At 38.2% G+C, this 22,980-nt stretch overlaps 2 protein-coding genes across 3 annotated transcripts in view; both read right to left on the reverse strand.

Annotated features, from left to right (window-relative positions):
* The window catches only part of LOC123762123 (nose resistant to fluoxetine protein 6), a 20,933-nt gene extending 11,596 nt beyond the window's left edge, over positions 1-9,337 (reverse strand). For both annotated transcript variants that reach the window (XM_045748471.2, XM_045748470.2), the window contains exons 1-6: positions 9,178-9,337; positions 6,196-6,336; positions 5,371-5,506; positions 4,334-4,502; positions 2,857-2,969; positions 1,314-1,405 (exon numbers count right to left, since the gene is read on the reverse strand). In XM_045748471.2, coding sequence (XP_045604427.2) covers positions 1,314-1,405; positions 2,857-2,969; positions 4,334-4,502; positions 5,371-5,506; positions 6,196-6,336; positions 9,178-9,289 — 763 coding nt within the window. In that variant the 5' untranslated portion in view covers positions 9,290-9,337. The remainder of the gene's footprint in view (positions 1-1,313; positions 1,406-2,856; positions 2,970-4,333; positions 4,503-5,370; positions 5,507-6,195; positions 6,337-9,177) is intronic.
* A 2,585-nt stretch (positions 9,338-11,922) lies between these two features.
* Positions 11,923-20,373, reverse strand: LOC123762124 (C-type mannose receptor 2). The gene is made up of 7 exons (XM_045748472.2): positions 20,099-20,373; positions 19,819-19,914; positions 18,087-18,257; positions 17,571-17,813; positions 16,097-16,174; positions 14,356-14,526; positions 11,923-12,593 (listed from the first exon to the last, which is right to left on the reverse strand). Exons 1-7 carry the CDS (start codon positions 20,136-20,138, stop codon positions 12,352-12,354), a joined length of 1,041 nt encoding a protein of 346 aa, XP_045604428.2. The 5' UTR covers positions 20,139-20,373; the 3' UTR covers positions 11,923-12,351.
* Positions 20,374-22,980: the final 2,607 nt, after the last annotated feature.

Here is a 22,980-nt window from a genome sequence, read left to right on the forward strand (position 1 = left end):
CACTGAGAAATTCTCTACATTCCTTTAATATTCTAACAAACTTCTCAGCAGAGCCTGGTGACTTAATTGGTTAAATTGTTCCTGTTTATTTAAAATTATTAACTCTTATAACTAAGATGTTAATTGTCTAAACTTCCACCTGTAAATGGAGTCTAATAAAGTTTAGTTGCTCCTTAAGTAATTATAAAAAGAAAGCTGGAAGCATGGAAGGCTAAACAGCACTGTTGCTCCTTAGAAACCACACAATGTCATATAAGATCATCTAGAGTTGAATTATTATTGTTATGCATTACTTATATATTGTATATATAATTCTAACTACCACAATAGATGTTTATTTAGTTATGATTTTCTGTATTCAATGTTTAGCATATTATATTCAAACTGTATTCAATCTTTAGCATATTACTGTGAATGGAATTTAAAAAACATTGCAAAGTCTGCAAAAATATAATAGTGAGAGACAGGTAATATGTGATTACACGACTTGATAATGGTCCAGGACGGGCCAAAATGTCGTCAATTCTTCATTTTCAGATTTCTGGGTTAGGTGTGTATGTTCAGCCATGTTATTGTGACATAATCCTCACAACTAACGTGTTTGTCATAGAGAAAAGTACAAGAAATAAATAAAAAATATAAAATTACACAAACCATAATACAGTAGTTATTGACCAGCTGAGTATTGTTCATTAATATTTGATGTACAATAAAGTAAATATCTTTACGATTTTTTAGAGAGCAGTCTATTTGCCTACCATGAGCGATCTCGCTCACTTTGCATCTTGTAGGAATGTTTACAGTAGTGTCTTCCTTTGATCTCATTCAGCTTATTTGTTTTTATAATCTCTTAAAGGTTGTCGGGAGGTATCTTAATAGTTTAGCAAGAACTTATTACTATTGCTAATTCATCGAGTGAATAGAAAGCAGGAGAAGGCAACTATGTTAATATAAAGAATATATAATTGGAACAGAGATTTAACCTCTATAATAACATTCTAAACATTCTAGCAGTTAAACTAGGTTGTGGATAAATATTAACACAGCAAATTTAAAATGAGCTGCAACACATCAATAGGTTGAAGATGTTTGCAACACAAAAGCAAAAGCAAACCTGCAACACAAAAGCAAAACTCGTCAAAAAGTAAAATAGAAAAATTGCATCAAATAATACAAATACAAACTGGTGGACACTATTTACTGTCTATAATATTAATTACATATGATTGGACGCAAAAGCAATATTACAATTGACCAAAACACTTCGAAGTCCCAATCGTCAACATATTGCCAATCGGTAAACTTTAACTCACCTTTAGCCATTGTTTTATTGTTAGTTTTCTCAATATATGCGTCTACCAAGCCTGCTACGAGTATCGTGAAGAACAAGACGCTCAACAGAGTGCTGTAGGAACAAACGGGAACATATTTTATGATCAATGAATGTTGAGCCACATTATGAAAATAAACGGAAGTTTATTTTGTTAGCCTAGTGAATATTAGTTTCCCAGGGAGAGGTTCTTGGACCTCATTGAGACCTTAGTTGGGTTGTGATATTTTAACATCCTAGTATAAGTTTATAAGTATAAGTTAGGTTTAACATCCTAGTATAAAAATATATGACAAGTTGACCAATATCATTAAAATCTTTCTTACGAAACTACATTAAGAATAATGATGTTTCTTCACTTTAAAAAGGCGAAGAACGGCGGAATGTATTATACAAGTATTACCCGAATTTAATTTAAAATTGAAATCGAATGTTTTTTGTTTTCATCTAATTGACGAAAACCCTTTTATTGATAGGCAGAATTTGGAGTGCCCTGGAGGACGATGGAGTTTAGTTTAGACATGAGAGATTTATACAACACAGAGCTAGGTTTAGTTACGACGGGAAAGAAGGACTATATTACTCAAGTGTGATGAAGACCACAATGTTGATAAATGAGCACATGAATGGATAACATTTGATGTTATCTTAAGTTAGCACCATGCTATATGCGCTGAAATACTTCCAAAATGTTGATAAGTATTATACAGACATTTACTAGACATATATCACTCTTCTCAAATTTCAAATTGTTTTAAATTTGTATAATTTATTAGTTGATTTCTGACTAGTTCTTTTCGTCTTCAGGAAACATTCATTTTATTTATTCCTCAATCATTCATTCTATTTTTGTTCCTTCTCATATAATCTAAACAATGGTTGATTGAAAACCAACTAATCTATGAGCACAGAGTGAGAGTCCGTTGGTCATTTCTGCAGCAGACGCATACCGGAGTAATGGAGGAGCCAGCCTATGCCTGTTACTGCTGTTTTTGCTACCGGTGGTTCTACAGGCGAGGGAGGAATGCCGCGACGGTGCTCAAGTTCAAGTTTGGATCGATTTCGATCGTTCGCCGACCGAAACCTGATGCGTAACCGTATCGATAGTTAGGAATACTCCGCTGGAAACTCGAAATGGGGGAATGATCGGGAGTTATGGCACTTAGGCGTCAGCCACATATTAATTTCCTGTTATAAGTTTCATTGCAAAACAATTGGTTCTCCCAATTTGCAACTATGTAAAAAACAATAACTATTATGCCTAACCACAAAAGTTGGAATCCAGCCAACACTTTCTGTATCCGAGGCCGATGCATAGAAAACCTCAATATTACAATGATTTAATTATTTAGTAAAGTTTCGCAATTTTAATGGATTGATTGATTTTGTAAATTGTAAAAAATGCGACATATTAGAACGAGTTGATATAGATTTCTTATAGACATATATGCATAAAATATAAATATTGGATAAACTGATATCTAAGCTACGTAAAACATTAATAATAAATGTAGTTATATACTTACATATATACAATGTCGCCGGCTGAGAACTTGTTTTGTGAATCGTTAGGCTGACACGCGACACTATTAACTACATACTTTATAGTGCTGTTGCTGTATGTCTCTATGAGGCTCTCCTGAAGTGAGGGAGAGAGGAAGAGAGCTCAGGCCGGGAGAATTGTTAAATATTTAGTAGCAAATACAGTGTCAGCTGGTCCATGATTCACAGAGCACTTATGTGTTCATCTGGAAGATCTGAACATTTCCCATCTTATCGACGTAATTCAGAATGGAAAATTATTTTTCAATTAAATTTTGGATTTTATTTTTTTTCCAAAATAGCAAATTAAGGGTCCTCTGGTAGATTTGGAGGGCAGGAACTTCTAAGGTTTCAAAACGTCATAAAAACCGTTAATTTAAAGTTTCTTCTCCTAACCTAACAGCCTAAGCCAGAGGACTCAAACCAGAAAACGGGACAGTACGTCACTTTCGTGAGCCGATTTCATTTTGAATTACGTCGATTTTTAGCCTGAGTGCACATACGAGCGAAAAGCGACGTAATTTGTATGAGGACGGGTTCGGCACCAGGATACAATTTTAAAATATTTATCCAACTCCCGGGTGCTAGGTGAACAGAGTCCCAACCATTTTTGTCATGCCCGAAAATCGAACCCGAATCCCCGATTTTGAGTGGAGAACGACGCCAACTACATTACGTTCAGGAATGTCCAGCTATCAGACCATTCAGACCCATTGGCATGAGATACCTGTAGCTTTGCAATTAATTCATTCACTCTCGTGTTCTTGAAGATATCCTCATATTGCACCCAAAATTTGCCAGTGCAGGCTATTGAACGTATGGCCCAGTATGATTAACCATTCTGCGAGATGGAGAGATTCAGTATCACTGCTACCTTATTCACTCAAGTGTTCATGATATCCTCATAATGCACCCAGAGTTTGCCAGTGCAGACTACTTATCACATACCTCTGTATGACTAACCATCCTGTGTGATGGGGATTACAATGGGGAGTACAATGCCAATAGATATATTATTGCAATAAGTTTCTTAATAGTTCTTTATTAATAAAAAAAACTACTGTGGTAATTTTGTATCGAAACGTCTAAAATATATATTATACAAAAACAAAAGTGTGAGATTATGGGAACTAAATCAAATTCACAAGTTTGTCAACAGAAATGCGAACATTTTAAATATTTATTTCATCTCAGTGCACGTGAGAAAATAATTAGACATTACACCCAAAGTAGACCTCTTTTAAGACACACAACAAATAAAATATATGATTTACTAATTACAAAAGCTGAGATTTGCAAACATACATATAACTTTTAGCTGAACTTGTCTTGAACCACTTTGTATGCATATTTATGTTAGAATTATAAAATAAAGTAAGAAGCAGCAAATAAGCCGTCTTATTTTATGTAAAAATCATCACTTGTATGTGTACAAATTTTAACTTTAAAATATTCACATACCTGTAGCTCCTCCGCGCTGCAGGCATCTGGCATGCAGGTAGCATACTGGAAGCCGCTTCCATTTAGCTGCCAATTGTAGTTAATTACAGATGGCACCACATATAGATTTGATCCCCTTGTCCAGCTGTTGTGGTCCTTCGTGTCTAAGTTATCCGAAACTGTCTCGTGTCTAAAATAAAATAAATTTAAAATATATATTCATGTATTTTAATGTTAATATACATTGCACAAGCACACACATATACACCAGAAGGACGGTACACAATGAATGGAAACTACCTCCCTGTAACAAGTTGAGAAAAAGGACTGGGAGTAGATGTAACAACAAGCCTAACTCTGGAGGTAGATATCAATAGAATGATAGCTGCACCATACTCTGTATTGGCTGAAGTCAGAACATTGTTCAGGAACAATGTTCTGCGTAACGTGTAACGTGGTGGAGGTGGGGTCCCTAGATTGTTTCAAACGTGGGTTGGACATGTTTATGAGTGGGAATGGGTGGTTATAAATAGAAGCTGCCTTGTATGGGCCAATAGGCCTTCTGCAGTTACCTTTCTTCTTATGAACCTAAATAAGAAGGCATTTAAATCACTGTACACCTCCTACGTGAGACTAGTCTTAAGAGTATGTAGTAGTCTTAAGGTTCACAGATTTGCAACTAGGCTTGTGCTACATAATCTTCCCGGTTTGGTGCCTTCTTCTGATAACTACTTGCAACGAGACTCGTTCTGGAATTACGAGGGATGTGGACTGAAGAAATATTGAAAGAACTTGACATAATAGAAATGCTGATATATATAAACAAAGAGAGCAGTATAAACTGAAGAAGTCTCCCAGCTCTAATTAAATATGCTGCAGTTTTAAAAGAATGCATGAAGGGACACAGTGAACCTCAGTCAAGTGTATTTAATAAATCATATAAAACTGGTTATCCTTATTTCATTAATAAATAAACTAAACAAATATAATTTAATACGGCAGGTAACTCTTAACCAGATAATATAACTATACATTCAGTCAACCCCCCTGCATCTTACCTTAGTGATATTAAGCAGTATTTCCCATGAATACTCTTGTCAAGCGACTTGGCAGCGACGCATTCGTCGAACACTCCGACGGTAGCCTTTGTGCCGTACAGGATGCCGTCAACCGACTTACCCCACGAGTCCACCACTACAAACCAATACAAGAGCGTTATAAGAACATCATGAATTATAAAGGTTAGGAAATATTGCAGCGGGCCTATTGACTCATACGAGGCATATCCCGTTGAAATGCACTCCGTCTCACCCTGGCCGCCCATGTAATATCAAATCTCTTCTTGAACATGTTGAATCGTAAATAGCAGAGACCCAGAGACACTTCAAGATGTTACATCACCAAAGATGACATTCCCTCCAGACATCTATCACCTACAGGCTATTCATGCCCGTGCCATCTCTTATGGTGGCTTAATCTTCATCAATCGAACATGTTGGAGAGTTTGTCACAATAATGATAGCTGACAGCCCATTCCACTCATCCACAACCTTGTTTCCAAATCAACAAATTCATGTATTCTTGATCAAACGAAAAAAATCCAGCATTTACCCATTGGTGCAGGTTCACAATGCTTGTGACAACAATATCTCCTGAAATATTGTGTACATATGAGAGGTGACATAAATAGGGAACAGCATAAGAAGGATGTTGCCTTAAAGGTGTTTATTCTAAGAGGAGCTTAATAACATGGTTATCAAAAAGTGTTCTGACGTGAACTTAAAAAGAATGTTATCTTAAAGGTGTTTTTACGGAGGTTTTAACAAGGTTTTCCTTCTATTTAAGGGGACTTAGGGACAAATTTTTCCTAAAGATGTGCTTACTTTTGAGAGCCCAGGTCTCGTTGAGCTCTAAAGAGTGCCTCATGGCCGTAAGGGACTGGCCGCACGGGCTCGTCTCATCCACGCCACTCGGCATGTACAGCGGCCACCATGTTGACTTCCTGACAGACAGCCACTCTCTCGCTGTAGGATAAAAGGTCAGTAATTTTAATGAATGACATAGTATAGTCAATAAAGATCGTGTTTTACCTACATTAATAGGTTCATGAGCCAAGGCCATGCAGTACCATAATGGAAAAGCTCTGGAACTTCCATTTTAGGGTCTTGTGCTGTCAAAACACCCGTACTCTCTGTGCCTATAAAGTCCGTAATGCATTATATACTACATCGAAACCTGCCATAACTGAGAAAAACAAGAATACTGCTCATAGGTTGAAAAGTAGGAATTGCTTAAGAGTTGAACTGCAGGAACTGCTGACAGAAAAAGAAAAATTACTTTTTTTTTTCAAATGTTTCCCTCAGTTTCAATCATCATGAAGTCCAGTGTTGATGAAGCTCGTAGCAACCGATACGTAATCTGTGAGCAGTGATTTTCTCCACGGACCAAGTTCAAATATCCCTGTATATATATATATATATATATATATATATATATATATATATATATATATATATATATATATATATATATATATATATATATATGTTGTACCTAGTAGCCAGAACGCTATTCTTGGTTTACTATGCAAGGCCCGATTTGCCTAATAAGCCAAGTGCTTCCTGGGGGTGGAGGCCTGGTCGAGGACAGGACCGCGGGGACACTACAAAAAAAAGCCCCGAAATCATCTCAAGATAACCTCAAGAAGATACTTGTGTCAATCACGTGTACTGTATGTTATCGCCCTGATAACATATTATTATAAATAACAATTATTATTATTATTATTATTATTATTATTATTATTATTATTACTCAACTTTTCATGGCATTTATCTTCAACTTCAACTATATTTCTCCTTGTCTGTTTGTTTGGATTCGTTTGTTTGTGTGTTCAGATTTGTGACAGCATATAGCTTTCATGTGATTTTAATGTACTCATTATGAGAAATATCTGCCATTATCGTTCAAAAATTGAAAACCCGAATAGTTTAAGGCTCAAGTGCTGAGCCCACATTAACATAAAAGTTCGTAAAATATATTACAGTTCTTAAGTGAGATGAGATGTGAAAACAGCATAAACGTCCAACTTCGTCTCGAGTCCACGATCAGTCCTTGAGCATATCTGTATCTTTGGACGTGATCACTGCCTGATAAGATGCCGGCAGAGACACTTCTCAAAGGTGATGGTGCAGTCTCAGGTTTAATCAGCGAGTTGTATTACGACACGCAGACCATAATAGTATTATTTAGCCTTCTCTGGGAGTCATACTCACCTACAATCAGTATGAAGGATTACCAGAGAACATTTATGTTAGGATACATAAACTTATGCAATGAAGTTAATCTCAATTTGTATCTATAACTTATTGTATTATTTTAATCAAACAAGATAGTGTCTGGTATAACTCCGACGTCAATATTAGTTGAAGAGGCTTTACAGGTCACGTGACCTGTGGCCAATGTTAGGAGACCTATTTCGTCATAAATCAGCAAGATCGCCTGGGATTGGGCGGCGGCATCTCTCTCTCTCTCTTGCCTTTTTGATGCCCGATTTGACCACATTTCCGGTCAGTTAACAGTAAGACAGCCGGTGCCTGGAGGTGCAACGTGCATTTCTAGTGACTTACTGCATTTTCCACGCCAGATGCTGTGAGTACCAGGTCAGGTGCCAATACTCAAATAGAGAAGACAAGCCCTTCCTTTTGTGCTAATCAACGATCGTTACGAAGTCTCCGTGGTGTAGTGGTAAGACACTCGCCTGGCGTTCCGCGAGCGCTATGTCATGGGTTCGTATCCTGGCCGGGGAGGATTTACTGGGCGCAATTCCTTAACTGTAGCCTCTGTTTAACGCAACAGTAAAATGTGTACTTGGATGAAAAAACGATTCTTCGCGGCAGGGGATCGTATTCCAGGGACCATAGGATTAAGGACTTGCCCGAAACGCTACGCGTACTAGTGGCTGTACAAGAATGTAACAACTCTTGTATATATCTCAAAAAAAAAAAAAAAAAAAAAAAAAAAAAAAAAAAAAAGTCATATGTTCGTCTCAAAAGGAGGAGACACACACCCGGCGAAACTTGACATACACTGAGTATAGAAGAGGAATCACCTCCACATTTCAAGTAAACAACAGAGGAAATGGTCTGGAATCTACAGGTTGTGATTGAGATGTGTAGTGGTGTGCATGACTGGTGCACAACACTCCACTCCTCGGGGAGGGGTGGGCTAACCCCGCCCCACCCCTCCCCCTGCATTATGTAGGGTAGTTATAGGTTATCTTGAGATGATTTCGGGGCTTTAGTGTCCCCGCGGCCCGGTCCTCGACCAGGCCTCCACCCCCAGGAAGCAGCCCGTGACAGCTGACTAACACCCAGGTACCTATTTTACTGCTAGGTAACAGGGGCATAGGGTGAAAGAAACTCTGCCCATTGTTTCTCGCCGGCGCCCTGGATCGAACCCGGGACCACAGGATCACAAATCCAGTGTGCTGTCCGCTCGGCCGATCGACTCCCCAATAGGTTAGGCTAGGTTTGATTAAATTTTTTATGTTAGTTTACCTAAAAAAATGAAATGATATATAATATAATGAAAAGCTTTATCATTCCATGAAATCAAATTGAAAAGTATATAATTTGAGGGAAAACTAGGCTTGGTAGGCAACTTAGCCTATTAGGTACGACTCGTATACACACACAAGCTGTCTGTTCTCGACAAAAAAAATAATTTCCCTAGTTATCTAGTGCTGCCTTCTCCTTCCTAACTCACCTATCTAGTTCTTTTTCTTAACCCACCTACCGTAATAACTGTATAAATAATCCTTATAATATTATCATTAAAAATACATGCAAAGAATAGCAAAATACCTGATTGAAGATGCCAGTCTTGAGCGTGAAGACATCTGCAGGTCGTTGCACTCAGCACAACACTCGCCACTACCCACGCCGCCTTATTATCCCTGAGCAACATGCTACACATCTGATTCCCAGACAATCCTGCCCGACAATGACGATATAATCTCTGGGGGATATCTTTTATCTGCGACTGGGTTCAGGCAACCTGCTGTTACTGTCTCCTGTCTAGATATTGTATTTGAGATATCACCTCCAGGGGGCAAAGTCTCCTCATTGCTCACTGTATATAGCGCTTTCCCGCCTGGGATTTGAAATATGTTTGGCAACTATTGTTCAATACGTTATATCTAGAGCATAGAAAATGACCTTGTAAAGCAGAGAAGACGGTGTAGAGCAAAGATAGACGTTGTAGATTAAAGAGAGAGACGTTATAGATCAGGCAGAGTTATTGTAGAACAGAGAGAGACGTTGTAGAGCAGAGAAAGACAATATTGAGCTGACATTATATAGCACAGATATTAGAGCAGTATATAATATAGATGTAGGCAAAATATATCTAGGCAGAATCTATATAGATACTGTATAGATTTTGCCTGGTCGCCTATTGTTTTCTAAAGAGTTACAGATCGCCATCACCAGTACCACCACAACTCTCAATTTGTTATTTTCTTTCAATGCTGCAATTAAGTCCTAATTTACGTTTGTTGACTCAATGTTGTGCTCTTACAAAAAATGGTTTTGATCAACATTGCCGCTCCTCTCATGTCTTTTCTTTCCCGTCTTGCTGGCAAAGACGGGAATTGGGAATATTTTGTAACGCAAAGTCCACTCTTCAAGCAATTGAAAATTTTTCCTGGAAGATCGACAGCTAGAACCTCATACTACCAATTATAAATGACCTAATTGCTGCACAGTAAAAGGTTTAGAATTTCCTTTGTATGGATACCATCACACATAAATATAACGCATCATAATGACAGACATTGCAGCCAAATTAGCGTGTAACAAAGATGAAGTTGAATTAGACCCAGGAATCCCCATCTCTGCTGTCAAAACTATATTGTTCCAAACACTCAGATCTGATAAGAGAGAAATTACTGACTTCCAGCGACCTGAAAGCACCAGTATAAAAAGTTATGATTTGTTCAGATCTGAAACCTATATCTATGGGCAGCACAAAACGTCCACCAGATTATGCGACACAGTGGTTGCCAGGATCTGGTTGGGTTACCTTTACCTGTGGCAGGTGGCTACAGGTGACGGATCTCCCAATCCTGAGCACTCCAGGTGCAAACTCAGTGAGCAGGAACGGGACATGATCTCCCACACTACATCACCAAATGCTCAGTTATCAGACCATTCAGACCCATTGGCAAGAGGTACCTGAAGCTTTGCAATTACTTTATTCACTCTCGTGTTCTTGAAGATATCCTCATATTGCACCCAAAATTTGCCAGTGCAGGCTACTGAACATATGGCCCTGTATGACTAACCATCCTGTGAGATGGGGACTTTCAGTATCACTGCTACCTTATTCACTCTTGTGTTCATAATATCCTCATAATGCACCCAGAGTCTGCCAGTGCAGACTACTTATCACATGCCTTTGTATGTCTAACCATCCTGTGTGATGGGGATTTTTAGCATCACGTAGCTAGCTTTTTGACACACTGTACTCCCCTTCATATAGTCTAGGGTGGCTGCAACAAATGCAGATGTACCTAAAAGTGTTAATAACAAAAAATAATTCCAGTTGGCAAAACATCAAAGCAGAGGGAGAGTGACCAGTAGAAACCAGTCGTTGTTCCGGCCAGCGGAACATGATCTTTTGAAGGGAAATGTTTAATTTAGCCACCGCTTGTTAAATAGTCTGCACTTGGCTGCTGGTACAGATTTTGAAGTTTAAATTATTTGTAAAAAGTGTATTAATTTTAGTAACGTAGTTTTTGGGAAAGACGTAAAATAATCCTACAGCAGTCTGAAGGTTGATCTGAACCCAGCCCGTTTTCTTGATTTGCCACTCTGTACAAAATCTAAACTTTTTAGTCTAACCAAAATCGTATGAATCCAAGCAACTTTTCAAACTTATCGAAGCTGATACATAGAAAACGTAAATATTTGTAAACCGTTACTTTTCTTAATACGATGCAGGTGCAGACATGTTCAGACATCGATCTTGGACGTTCTCTCGAGTAGTACATCGCATTTTGACGTATAAATCTGCTAAGGTCAAAAACTGATGTACTACATATCATAATTGCTCACAAATTTGAAATACTGTCCCGTTTTCTATTCGTGGGTCCTCGGGTTAGGTTCGGCCCTGCAACTGTACACCACTTCAGTGACGTTGAGAACACTGGAGAGGACGGGTGTCCTGCGACCGACGCTCCTTCACCAGACGCCACAAGTTAATCGTTTGCCGTTCTAGCTTTAGTACTGAGTAATATTCATTCTTCCTGAATACTATTAAGACAGTAACAAATAAATGAAATGTTTCACACAATTTGAGAGTGATCTAGTGCAATTTTAGAGAAGTCCTGACCATGTAGTATATATTATTCAGTTGTGACTTTTTGTTTTTTAAGTATTTGTTTATGCTATGTACTTTGCTTATGGATTGTTTTTAAATATTCCGTAATTGTTCCTTGAATATTTTAAAGTGATTTAAAGAGTTATTTCAGATATATTGCAGTAAGCGTAAATTTTGGTGTGATGAAATCTAGAACTTATTTTTGTGTTCATCAAATTATAGCATAGTTGTGGGAGGAAACATAATTTTATTGTTGACAAGCTCATACATAAAATAATTGGCATACATGGCAGACCTTTGAAACTATCTCAAACAGGATCACCATCTGTACCATAAATCTAGATAACGACTTATCACATTGAAAATATTAACTCCACTGTGATTCCAATTGTTGGTCCTAAAATATCATAAAACAAATTCAATATTTATTTACCATATCAGACCAAGATCTCTACTAGCCAGGCTTATTGTTTTTCGTGCTCAAATATTACAAGTTAATGAGTCCTTCCCATGTTAGCTACAGATCCCTACCATCTTGGTATTGTTGGTGGGTGGGTGGGGGGGGGGGTAGAAATAGCCTAAGCTACTCTATCCCTTTGAGATGAATGTCTTTCTTGTCTCAATAAACATACTTGAACTTGAACTTGGTATTGTTACTAATTGTATTCACATATGGCACCAATCAAATCCTCGCATGAGACATCATGAATGAAGAAGTGATCAGGGGCGTACAGACAGGCACAGTTCTCCGACGTTCCCCCTGAAGGTTCCTGAAAGTCAAAGCCGATGTTGCCCCAGAAGGGAGAACCCATTGGCACAGACTCTCCGTCTATGAATCTCCAGTCGCCCTCCTGGTCAATATCTGAGGCACCGATGTACACGGAGTAATTAGCGATACCTGTAACCATGGAACACAAATTGATTATGCGCATAGTTAACTGAGAATACATTCATAAAGTAGCTATATATATGTCAGATTCTTTCAGATTATTACATACATAATACACTAGTGAAAGAGATGCTGAACTAGTTAAAGAAACGTTGGGATTACAATGTCAAGGAAGTGTATGGAGCTGTACAAACTGGTTGATGGATGCACGAACGGCTGGGTGGTGAGGTGACGAGAGTTGACCATAAGAAGAATATTTGAATTTTATGGATACGAAGTGAACGAGAGATAGTTGCAAGGAAAAAAAATGGTGTGTGATGATGATAAAGGTTTTGTGAAAAGATTAGGTAAGAAAAAATAGACTAGAGAGAGAAATTAAAGAAAATTATTTAGAAAACATTTTTTTTTTTTTTAGAGCAGTAGGTGTAGCAAGCAGTTGTCACAGCAGTCGGCTCACAGGCGAATGGTTCCATTCTTTTTTATTCCCGGCAAGACAGAGACATTCCTTACACCTGATGCCACTGTTCCCCTAGCATTATACAGGCACCTAGTAGTAAGTCAGCTGTTTATGGGCTCACCATAGCCCGTGCTACATGGACATTTCGCTTTGAGTAGCTAAATCTAAAACAACAACAACAAAGTCAGCTGTTGTGAGTTGCATCCTATGAAAAATCAGTTGTTGGCCATTAGGAAGCCTTGATTAGCTTAATAAATTTTCTTTCCCGGACAACGGGAAGTGATGTAAAGGTGCTAATTTAAGCATATTATTTATGGTATGAGAAAAGTGGAAGATCGTACGCAAGCGGTGAGTACGTCAGTTAGGAATCTGCACGTGCTGATGAGGTAAAGAAATGATTACCTGCAGGGAAAAAGAAATTTAGTGAGTGTTTATAGTTTTCCAAAAGTCATGGAATAGAATTAAGACGCCAGTAAGACGTCAGTTAAGACGTAAGTAAGACGTGAGAAAAAGACATAATAGTCTTAAAGTGTCAAAGGATTAAAATAAACATGGAGTAGTGCCTTTAAAAAGAGTAGTAATACTAGCATTCTTAAAAAAAAGGAGAACGTAGCGAGTAAAAATTATTGAAACAGTTTACTATGTGAATTAGACAAATTAGGCGTGAATTATTAGAGTTATCTGTTCAGGAAATTACTGAAAAAATGTACCAGTGAAGACCATGGTGCTCCTGAATACTACATCGCATTTTGACGTATAATTTGCCTAAGGCTAAAAACTGATGCAATAAAAATAATAGCGGCTCGCGAAATTGACGTGGTGTCATATTTTATGTTCGGGGGTCCTCGGGTAGGTTAGGTTCGGGCATTTTAGTTCAGTCTATTGACGTGAACGCTCTGGAGAACGGACTGGATTTCCGTATTGGTAGACTGAGAAACCTTATAGAGAAATTATGTGAGAAGGATTGCAAGATGCACTTGGGATTTATGTAATTGAAAAATAGATATATTGGACACTGTTATATATATTGTGGACTCTGAAGAATAGTGAGCATGAATGGAGTTGGCTGAGTGTTGTTAAATGTTGTGAAATGTTTCTATGTATGTTGTAGTTCATATGTAAGAATTAATTGAGTAATGAGTGACGTATGCTATCACATTAACATCCTAGTAAGAATGTTATAGAATGTAAGAATGTTCCAGAAGAGTAAACCTGACCTATAGGCCTAATATGAGCCATTTGTATGTCAAATTTATTGTATGCAGCTGGAAGTTCTTAGACGCCTCCTATCAACACTGTGATGAATCAGCTTACCTTTATTGGCAATGGTGTCATAAATAGCACCAAGAAGGTTGGTATCATTTAGTTTGATCATGTGACCTTGTATCAGCTCGCACAAGCGTTTCTGTTCCCACCAAGTCCCATTGCTGGGCGAGACGATGAAGAGACAATGGCCGCCGATGTTCTCGTAAGGCGACGGGCATTCTGCGAAATAAATACAATAATTGGAAGGTTCTTGCATTAGCGTGAAACGAGGAATGGATGCTCTGGACGGTCCTTATATTAGACCGAAACGAGTAATGGATGGTGCTTATATTAGCCCGGAAGAAGCAATGAAAGCTAGGTGCTTACATTAGCGTGGAAGGGGCAATCGAAGGTCCTTATATTAGCCTAGAAGGCGCAAAAGAAAGTCCTTATATTACCGGTTGATTGGAAGAAGCCATGGAAGATCCTTATATTAGCCTGGACAGAGCAATGAAGCTTCGCTGGCGACATTTGTTCGAACCACAACGCTGTACATGCTTCACTCACGTACTAAAAATACAAATAATCGCACACAGAACTCAAACACCTAACCTAACCTAATCATTGCCAAAATATGCACAATATGCTAATATATAATAATATCAATTTATAGCTGTGAAAATTCCTGTTTTGAATGAACAGAATGTTAAAATTTATGAATGCGTCTTTGGGGTCGACAGCTGGATGGAATGGACTGGGTCTGAGGACAGGTTTATTTTCTTTATTAGGAAGGGAGTTCTATGTAACACTCCATGTATGTCCTTTGACATGCATGGAGTGTTTGCATAGATTAAGTCTGACTGGGAATATCAAAATATATATTTCTGGTGTGATGTTTCTGGGTTCTATGACATCAATCTAGGAAGAGTTTCAAAATAGGATTATTATTGAGGAATATGACTTTGTAAGTGTTAGTAGCACAGGAGAATGTGTGGAGTGAGAGTATGTTTAGTATGATTAAGGACAACAGAGTGGTTGTGTGTTGTTCGAAGACTGGATTTGTTATAACTGACTTTTGCTGGGTGAAGTTGTGTTTAAAGTAGTTAGCTGTCGTTGAATAAGGAGCGGCATCAAAGAACGGTGCCGAGTACGAGCCGATACAAGGATGCTATCACTTCTTGGGTGTAACTGTTAAGAGTTCTTATCATTAGTCCTAGGAAGTGTTACTATTCCTAGGCACCTAATTTTATTAAAGCACTGGAGGCTGTGGTCGATAGCTTCAAAATTAATGTTAATTTAGTGTGAGGACAAGTTAATAGATGTAAAACCAATTTAATATCTGGTTGTTATTGTTTTAGATTCCACTACTCGGAACAAAATTTCCATGAAGCACGGGCTATAGTGAGCCCGTAATAATATCTGGTTTGGCCATATTGCCTGAGGGGTTATTCCGCGATTAAGAATAAACTCATACTAATGGAAAATTCACAAAGATATGTGCACTGAAAAATTATGTAATTCATTTATTTTAAAAATGTGTTACAACAATGATGTAAATAATTCGTTTAGTCGAGGAAAGGAAGAAGTCTCTATATATTTTCTTTAGGCTTGTAGCGAGGCTTTCCCCATGGTCGAACTATTGACCTACAGGATGCAACCCCAAAACAGTTGTATAATTCCCGGGTACCCATTCACTGTGAACACAAACATTAAGTGAAAAATAAACGTGCCCAACCATTCTGTCCCCTCCAGGAATCGAACCCGTGATCCCCGATTACGAGTTGATAATGAACTCAACCGCACTACTTACCAAGTAAAGACACTCGCGGATCGCCGTCACCTGTGAGGTTCTCACTCCTGCTGCTAGGAGCTCGCTCAGACCCCGTGGCTGGAAAGTAATAGGTCTAAATACAATGGGAGAATAAGTTGTTTTCGGAGGTTTGAGCCTAAAAGGGCCTAAAAGGGGTTTATAAAATTTTATTTTATTTAATTTTTCCTTGCTAACAATAATAATTGTGTGATACAAACCGTGTAGTAAGTAAATGCCCTAATGTTTACATGATTTAACAATATGAAATTAGTAATAAACATAAATCGTAACTTGAAACAAACGTTGAATAACAGTGGACACAATAAATTAGTAGGCTTGTAGTGTATAATAGGAGTTTCCAATTACTGTCCAAAAGGAGGCGTATATAAAAATAACGTAGGAGTGTAGGCCCAGCTAAGGAAATTGAGATTTGAAGTAAGTGAAGACCAGAAGAGACATAATGGTAAGGTGAGTTACATGATGGGGGGGTTCCGACGGAGCCTACCCCCTTAAAAGCAGGGAAAATTGGAAGATCCTGAAATCGGTGAGGGTAGGTGGGCGTTTACGAGCTGAACTGCAGCCTTTGGTGATTGATGATTGATGAAGATTAAGCCATCTCAGAGGAGGTACAGGCATGAATAGCCCGTAACAGCCCTTATTGATTGGTGAAGATTAAGCCACCCAAGAAGTGGCACAGGCATGAATAGCCCGTAACAGCCCTTATTGATTGAAGATTAAGCCACCCAAGAGGTGGTACGGGCATGAATAGCCCGTAGGCCCTTACGTATGGTAGGACCTTATGTACCCGCCCTGATACGGTTGGTGCAAAAAAAAGAGAATTGTGAGGAAGGTACCGGAATACACACCTAAACGTACTTCCCCGAAAAAAAAACCCGGCCGATGACCCTGCTTATTGCCCTTCTCCGAAAATCCCACGTCTGTGACATGTATATTATTATGAGCAAATGAAGACAAAGAATAACAATGAACAAAAGAATATTAAAATTATATAATACTTTAGGCTACATAGCATTATGCAATACTTTAGGCTACATAACATCATATAATACTTTAGGCTGCACAACTGCAGCCTAAAGCATTATATAGTGTTGTGTAGCCTAAGGTATTACATGGTGTTATGTAGCCTAAAGTATTACATGGTGTTATGTAGCCTAAAGTATTATGTGAGGTTATGAAGCCTAACGCATTATATAGTGTTATGTAGCCTAAAGTATTATGTGATGCTATATAGCCTAACGTATTATATAGTGTTCTGTAACCTAAAGGATTAAATAGTGTTCTGTAGCCTAAAGTATTATGTGGTGTTATGTAGCCTAAAGTATTATATAATGTTGTGTATCCTTAAGTATTATATGGTTTTGTGGTATTATTTTGCATCAGTGCTTTTGACACTGATCAATGTAATCTGTACTATACTACGCTTACCTTCAGAATTCCCCGGAAACCTACTTACCAGTTACCTCGCAGAGGAGGTAATATGCATCCGAGCAATTGACGTCGTGCATATAGAAGTCGTCTTGGTGGTTAAGAATGGCACAGTTCTCCACGTCTCCGCCAGTGGGCTCTTGAACTCCACGGTAGATCCGGTCCCCCCACAGTGGGGTGTTCATATGAACAGGGGTATTTTCGTCCCATTCCCACTGCCCCTCCTGTAGTTGGTCGTTGGCTTTCACCCAGTAACTAACGTCAGTCATTCCTTAGGGAAGAAGCAAGATGGTAAATTTGATAACTGTGTCGGGTAGCTTCACAAGATTGAAGTGTCTGGTTCAGTTCCTGAACTCATTTGATTGTATGCAAGATAATAACAAAATACTTGATTCAATTATTAAGAAATAAACACATGTTACGGTAAATACTAATTCTTTTGTCTATTAACACATATTCATTGATAGTGTCTTAATTAATACATATAAGTATTCAGGATTATTGTATCCCTTTGCCTGTGATAATATTAACATAAGTTCCTTACCTTCGTCGTGCAGGTAGTTGAATATTGCGTTCAGGACATTAGCGTCGTGAAGGCTGACTAAGTCTCCCTCAAGTACTTGACAGATACCTCTCATTGAACTCCAGCTACCAAACAGAGAGTTGTCTACGAGGATGCAGTGGTCGGCGATGGGTTGGTATGGCACGGGGCAATCTGAGGGGACATCAGCCGTGTAAGACACGACGCAATCCAAGAGTAAGTGTAGTAGACATCCATCAGTCTCAGGAGACTATGGAGTTGCGCTCTTGTCGGTCTGGAGTGGCTTCTCCAGGGCGCAAAGCCAGGGTTGGTTGATACGGGGGGGGGAGGGAAGCTGTCACCCATGCAGCAGGTCCCCTCCCCCCCCTCTCCACGACGCCGAAAGTCTCCAATGGAAAGGCAAACGCCAATGTGATTGGTTCCAGCGCCGTTGCATAAACTGTCAGTACGAGTTTGAAGGCAACAACGAACTGCCCCTAGAGGCTCCAGCTCCAGAGTTTACCTCGAAGTTGGTAAAAGAAGGCACAGGGACCCCAAACCCGGAGACCGCCGGGATCGGGGCCGGAGAAGAACCAACCCAGCAAGGGCAAGAACAACCCCAACCTCCTGAAGCAGAGTCTGAGTAGCACGAGCCCTAGTAGGTGGACGTCGGAGCACCTACGAGTTCCAGACAGAGATCGCCACAGCCCCCTTTCACCCGAAAGGGGGCTCTGCGGCCCAAGCAGAGCTTGGGCCGCAGATTTAGACCTAGATTTTGAGTCTGTTTACAGTACGGGCTGGAATGGATTCAGCCACGTTGATTGGGTCATACCTTCAAATATGGTCAGGTTTTCAATTGTACAAAAATAAACTGTCATAGATTTTAATATCAGTATTTAATTGTGAACCCTACAGTCAATATACTGATATTGAACGTTTGAATTTGCCGTACTTGCGTAAAATATTTAGAAAGGTGTAATATTTGAACATAGAAAATGAGCGAAGAACTGTTTTGAGAAATGTTTTAACGTAATCTGTTGTGCTTCATGACTCCAAATTCATTAAGTTCTATTCTTTCTATTCATGTTTTTGAATCACATCACTCTATCTTCAAATCTAACTTTATCTTTAAGGCTTCACGCATTTACTGTAAATACCTAACCCCTCCCTCCCTAGTCCAAATTATACACAAAATCATAATATACATTAATGCACAAACAAATCACATTAATGTGATGTATCAATGAGAAAAATACTTGAGAGTACCCAGAACATACGTTCGAATCCTCCTCACAGCTCCTAATGATTTTATCATGCATTAATTATTGATGTATAATAGAGAAAATACCTTTTTATGGTTATATAATACGTTAAAGTTGACGGAAGAGTCTTTGGTATCGGTCGCAGCTTAGACTAGCAAAACAAACACGATGAAATATTTTCCACGTACTGTGTATACAAATAATTGCCTACAAGACCAAAACGCCTAATATATAAGCTTGGAATAATTTTACACAAAACTATAATATATATGATAATATTCATTTATGTATAAGAATAAGAATAATAAAACACTTCATGAGAAAATGAGAAAAATTATGTATGCATCCTGGAGATGGCCACTGCATGGTCGAGCATGGCTTCAAATTGAATAGGCTATTAGACACATATATGAATATATATACTTAATGGGGTCTTTATGAACACCATAATATCAGTAGTAAAAAGTACTAGATGGTAATAATGATTCACTCACCAAGTTTAGATCTGACATGGATGTGAGTGTCAGCTGAAGCACCGGTTAAGACCTCTGCCTCAGTTGACTGTGATAGGCCACTATATATAGTAGCAGCTGTGAGGCGAGAAATAGAAAACAAAACTGTTAACAATGGTTTCTCTTCAAGTATAGCACTGCGCATTTCATCGTATACTATACTATACTATATAGAATAGTATAGTATACTATATACTATACAACTATACTGTAGATTATGCCTCCTCTAATTATATTGAGCACCGCTCAATAAGTAACTTACTCAGGAGTAAGAAGACAGTGAACAGAATCATGGCAGTCATGAAATTGTAAAATTTGTAGCCTGATGAATCTCTAGTAGGACTACGAAAAGTAGATGCTTCCCCTTCTCGTCGACACTTTCAAGAATGTTTCGAATTCCTGTGACTCGTATGGGAGAGTGTTGTGCTTCTCGTATCTAGTCCCCTGTTAGGCACTGTTCTCTCTCCCTCCCTGAGGTGATATGACTATAGCAGTGTGCAAGGGCTGCTCTCTTCGACCCGCACCAGTGTCAGTTGCCTAACTCTTATGCACCAAGGAGATAAAACTTGTGAACACCTGGGTGTTCCCACATTGGCTTTCCGAGAATTACTGGCCATAGATGTACTAATTTGTTGAATTAATTTTACAGGATGTTGAAAATTATTTATCCAATTAATAGCCTTAATAAATTTGTTATTATTGGAGCTACTGTATCTTGAAATAGTTAACAGTAATTAATAACATAATTTAAGAAATCTTTTCATTATTTCGCAAACCATTCGCTACGATCACAATGACAGCACTGAAGAGGGAAAGATCATCCACTACTACCACAATGCCAACAGGGAAGGGAAAACACATCCACTAGGGCCACAATGACAACAAGGAAGGGAAAAGACCATCCACTAGGGCCACAATGACAATAAGGAAGGGGAAAGACCATTCACAATGGCCACAATGACAATAAGGAAGGGGAAAGACCATCCACTAGGGCTACAATGACAACAAGGAAGGGGAAAGACCATCCACTAGGGCTACAATGACAAGGAAGGGGAAAGACCATCCACTAGGGCTACAATGACAAGGAAGGGGAAAGACCATCCACTAGGGCTACAATGACAAGGAAGGGGAAAGACCATCCACTAGGGCCACAATGACAACAAGGAAGGGGAAAGACCATCCACTAGGGCCACAATGACGACAACAAGGAAGGGGAAAGACCATCCACTAGGGCCACAATGACAACAAGGAAGGGGAAAGACCATCCACTAGGGCTACAATGACAACAAGGAAGGGGAAAGACCATCCACTAGAGCCACAATGACAACAAGGAAGGGGAAAGACCATCTACTAGGGCTACAATGACAACAAGGAAGGGGAAAGACCATCCACTAGGACCACAATGACAACAAGGAAGGGGAAAGCAATGTATGTATTGTACCTGTGGGAAACCAAATTTTCAATTAATGTACAGAAACGTTTTTATGGAAAACATTAGATAACTAAACCAATAATGCAATCATAGGCGATGGCTAAAACAATAACACAATTAAATAATGTGTTATGTTATTAATTACCGCAAATAGTTTTAAGAGAGTAAGTTGCAATAGCGTGGCTGAAAATTAGACACCCAGCCCACGCATCTGAAAATGAAGATAGTGGCGACCCCATTATCAAGGTGACAATGATAAAATCACACGACTTGATAATAATGTATATGTCGAAATGGTCCAACCATATCGACGTTGCAATATATTATGTATATTGAATAAGTTAAATATATTATATTTATTGAATAAGTTAAATATATTATATTGAATAAGTTAAATATATTATAGATATCGAATAAGTTAAATATATTATATATATTGAATATGTTAAATATATTATATATAATGAATAAGTTAAATATTTTATATATATTGAATAAGGTAAATATATATCTTGAATAAGTTAAATATATTATATATATTGATAAGTTAAATATATTATGTATCTTGAATAAGTTAAATATATATATTAAATGAGTTAAGTATATTATATATATATATTGAATAAGTTAAATATATTATATATATATATATTGAATAAGATAAATATATATGTATTGATTTTTTTAATTAGCAAAATTAGGTATGCACAGCAATCTGCTGCTACCCTATTCCATATGAGATATTACAGTGCAGATCAAGAACTAGCTATAGGTTCAACTATTATTCTCATCTCACAGGATGGTTAGTCATACATGGAATTAGTAGAGCTAATACCTGCCTTAATACAAAAACAAATTAGCTCTGACTAATCAGCAGGCTTTAAGTTCATCCAATATTCCCATCTCACAGGATGATTAGTCATACATGGAAGCAGGTGAGAAAATACCTGCCTCAATACAAAAATACATAAACTATGACTAAAAATCAGGTGAGAACATAAAATGTAAGGTTGATCTATTACCCTCCACTAGCAAAATCTGGATACAGCACAAGAATATCTCCAATATTCCTGAGTGTATGTAGTAATGCCAAATGCCTCCCAACACCTCAAACCAATTCTATTTGCTGACGACACAACCTTCATTTACTCCAGTCCTGATCCCCTTGCTCTAAATGCCACAGTAAATACTGAGCTAAATAAAGTCCATCTGTGGCTAACTGCCAACAAACTCACCCTTAACATTGACAAAACCTTTTATATTCTGTTTGGCAATAAATCCTCTAATCAAATAAATCTCAAAATAAACAATACCCAAATTTGTAACAAATTAGATGGCAAATTCCTTGGCATTCTCATTGACCACAAGCTTAATTTCCAGGGACACATTCTAAACATATCAAAAAAAGTTTCAAAAACTGTGGGCATTCTTTCTAAGATCAGATATTATGTACCACGCCCTGCCCTGGTGACTCTCTATTACTCCCTTATCTATCCATATCTCAACTATGGTATTTGTGCTTGGGGCTCTACTACCCAAAATCACTTACGTCCTCTAATTACTCAACACAAAGCTGCTATTAGGACAATATCCAATTCTGGCCCCAGACACCACTCGGTACCCCTACTTAAATCTCTGAATATGTTAGACATTAAGTCACTGCACATTCTCTCATGTGTATTATACATATATAAAACGCTAAACTATAATGC

The sequence above is a fragment of the Procambarus clarkii genome, chromosome 34, assembly GCF_040958095.1.
Source record: "Procambarus clarkii isolate CNS0578487 chromosome 34, FALCON_Pclarkii_2.0, whole genome shotgun sequence".
Taxonomy (NCBI): domain Eukaryota; kingdom Metazoa; phylum Arthropoda; class Malacostraca; order Decapoda; family Cambaridae; genus Procambarus; species Procambarus clarkii.

Coding starts and splice junctions, on each gene's coding strand:
- LOC123762124 (XM_045748472.2), bottom strand. CDS start 20,138: ATGACTGCCATGATTCTGTTCACTGTCTTCTTACTCCTGA. Junction 17,814..18,086: donor CAACTACCTGCACGACGAAG/GTAAGGAACTTA, acceptor TTCTTCCCTAAG/GAATGACTGACGTTAGTTAC. Junction 16,175..17,570: donor CCTCCTCTGCGAGGTAACTG/GTAAGTAGGTTT, acceptor ATTACTTTCCAG/CCACGGGGTCTGAGCGAGCT.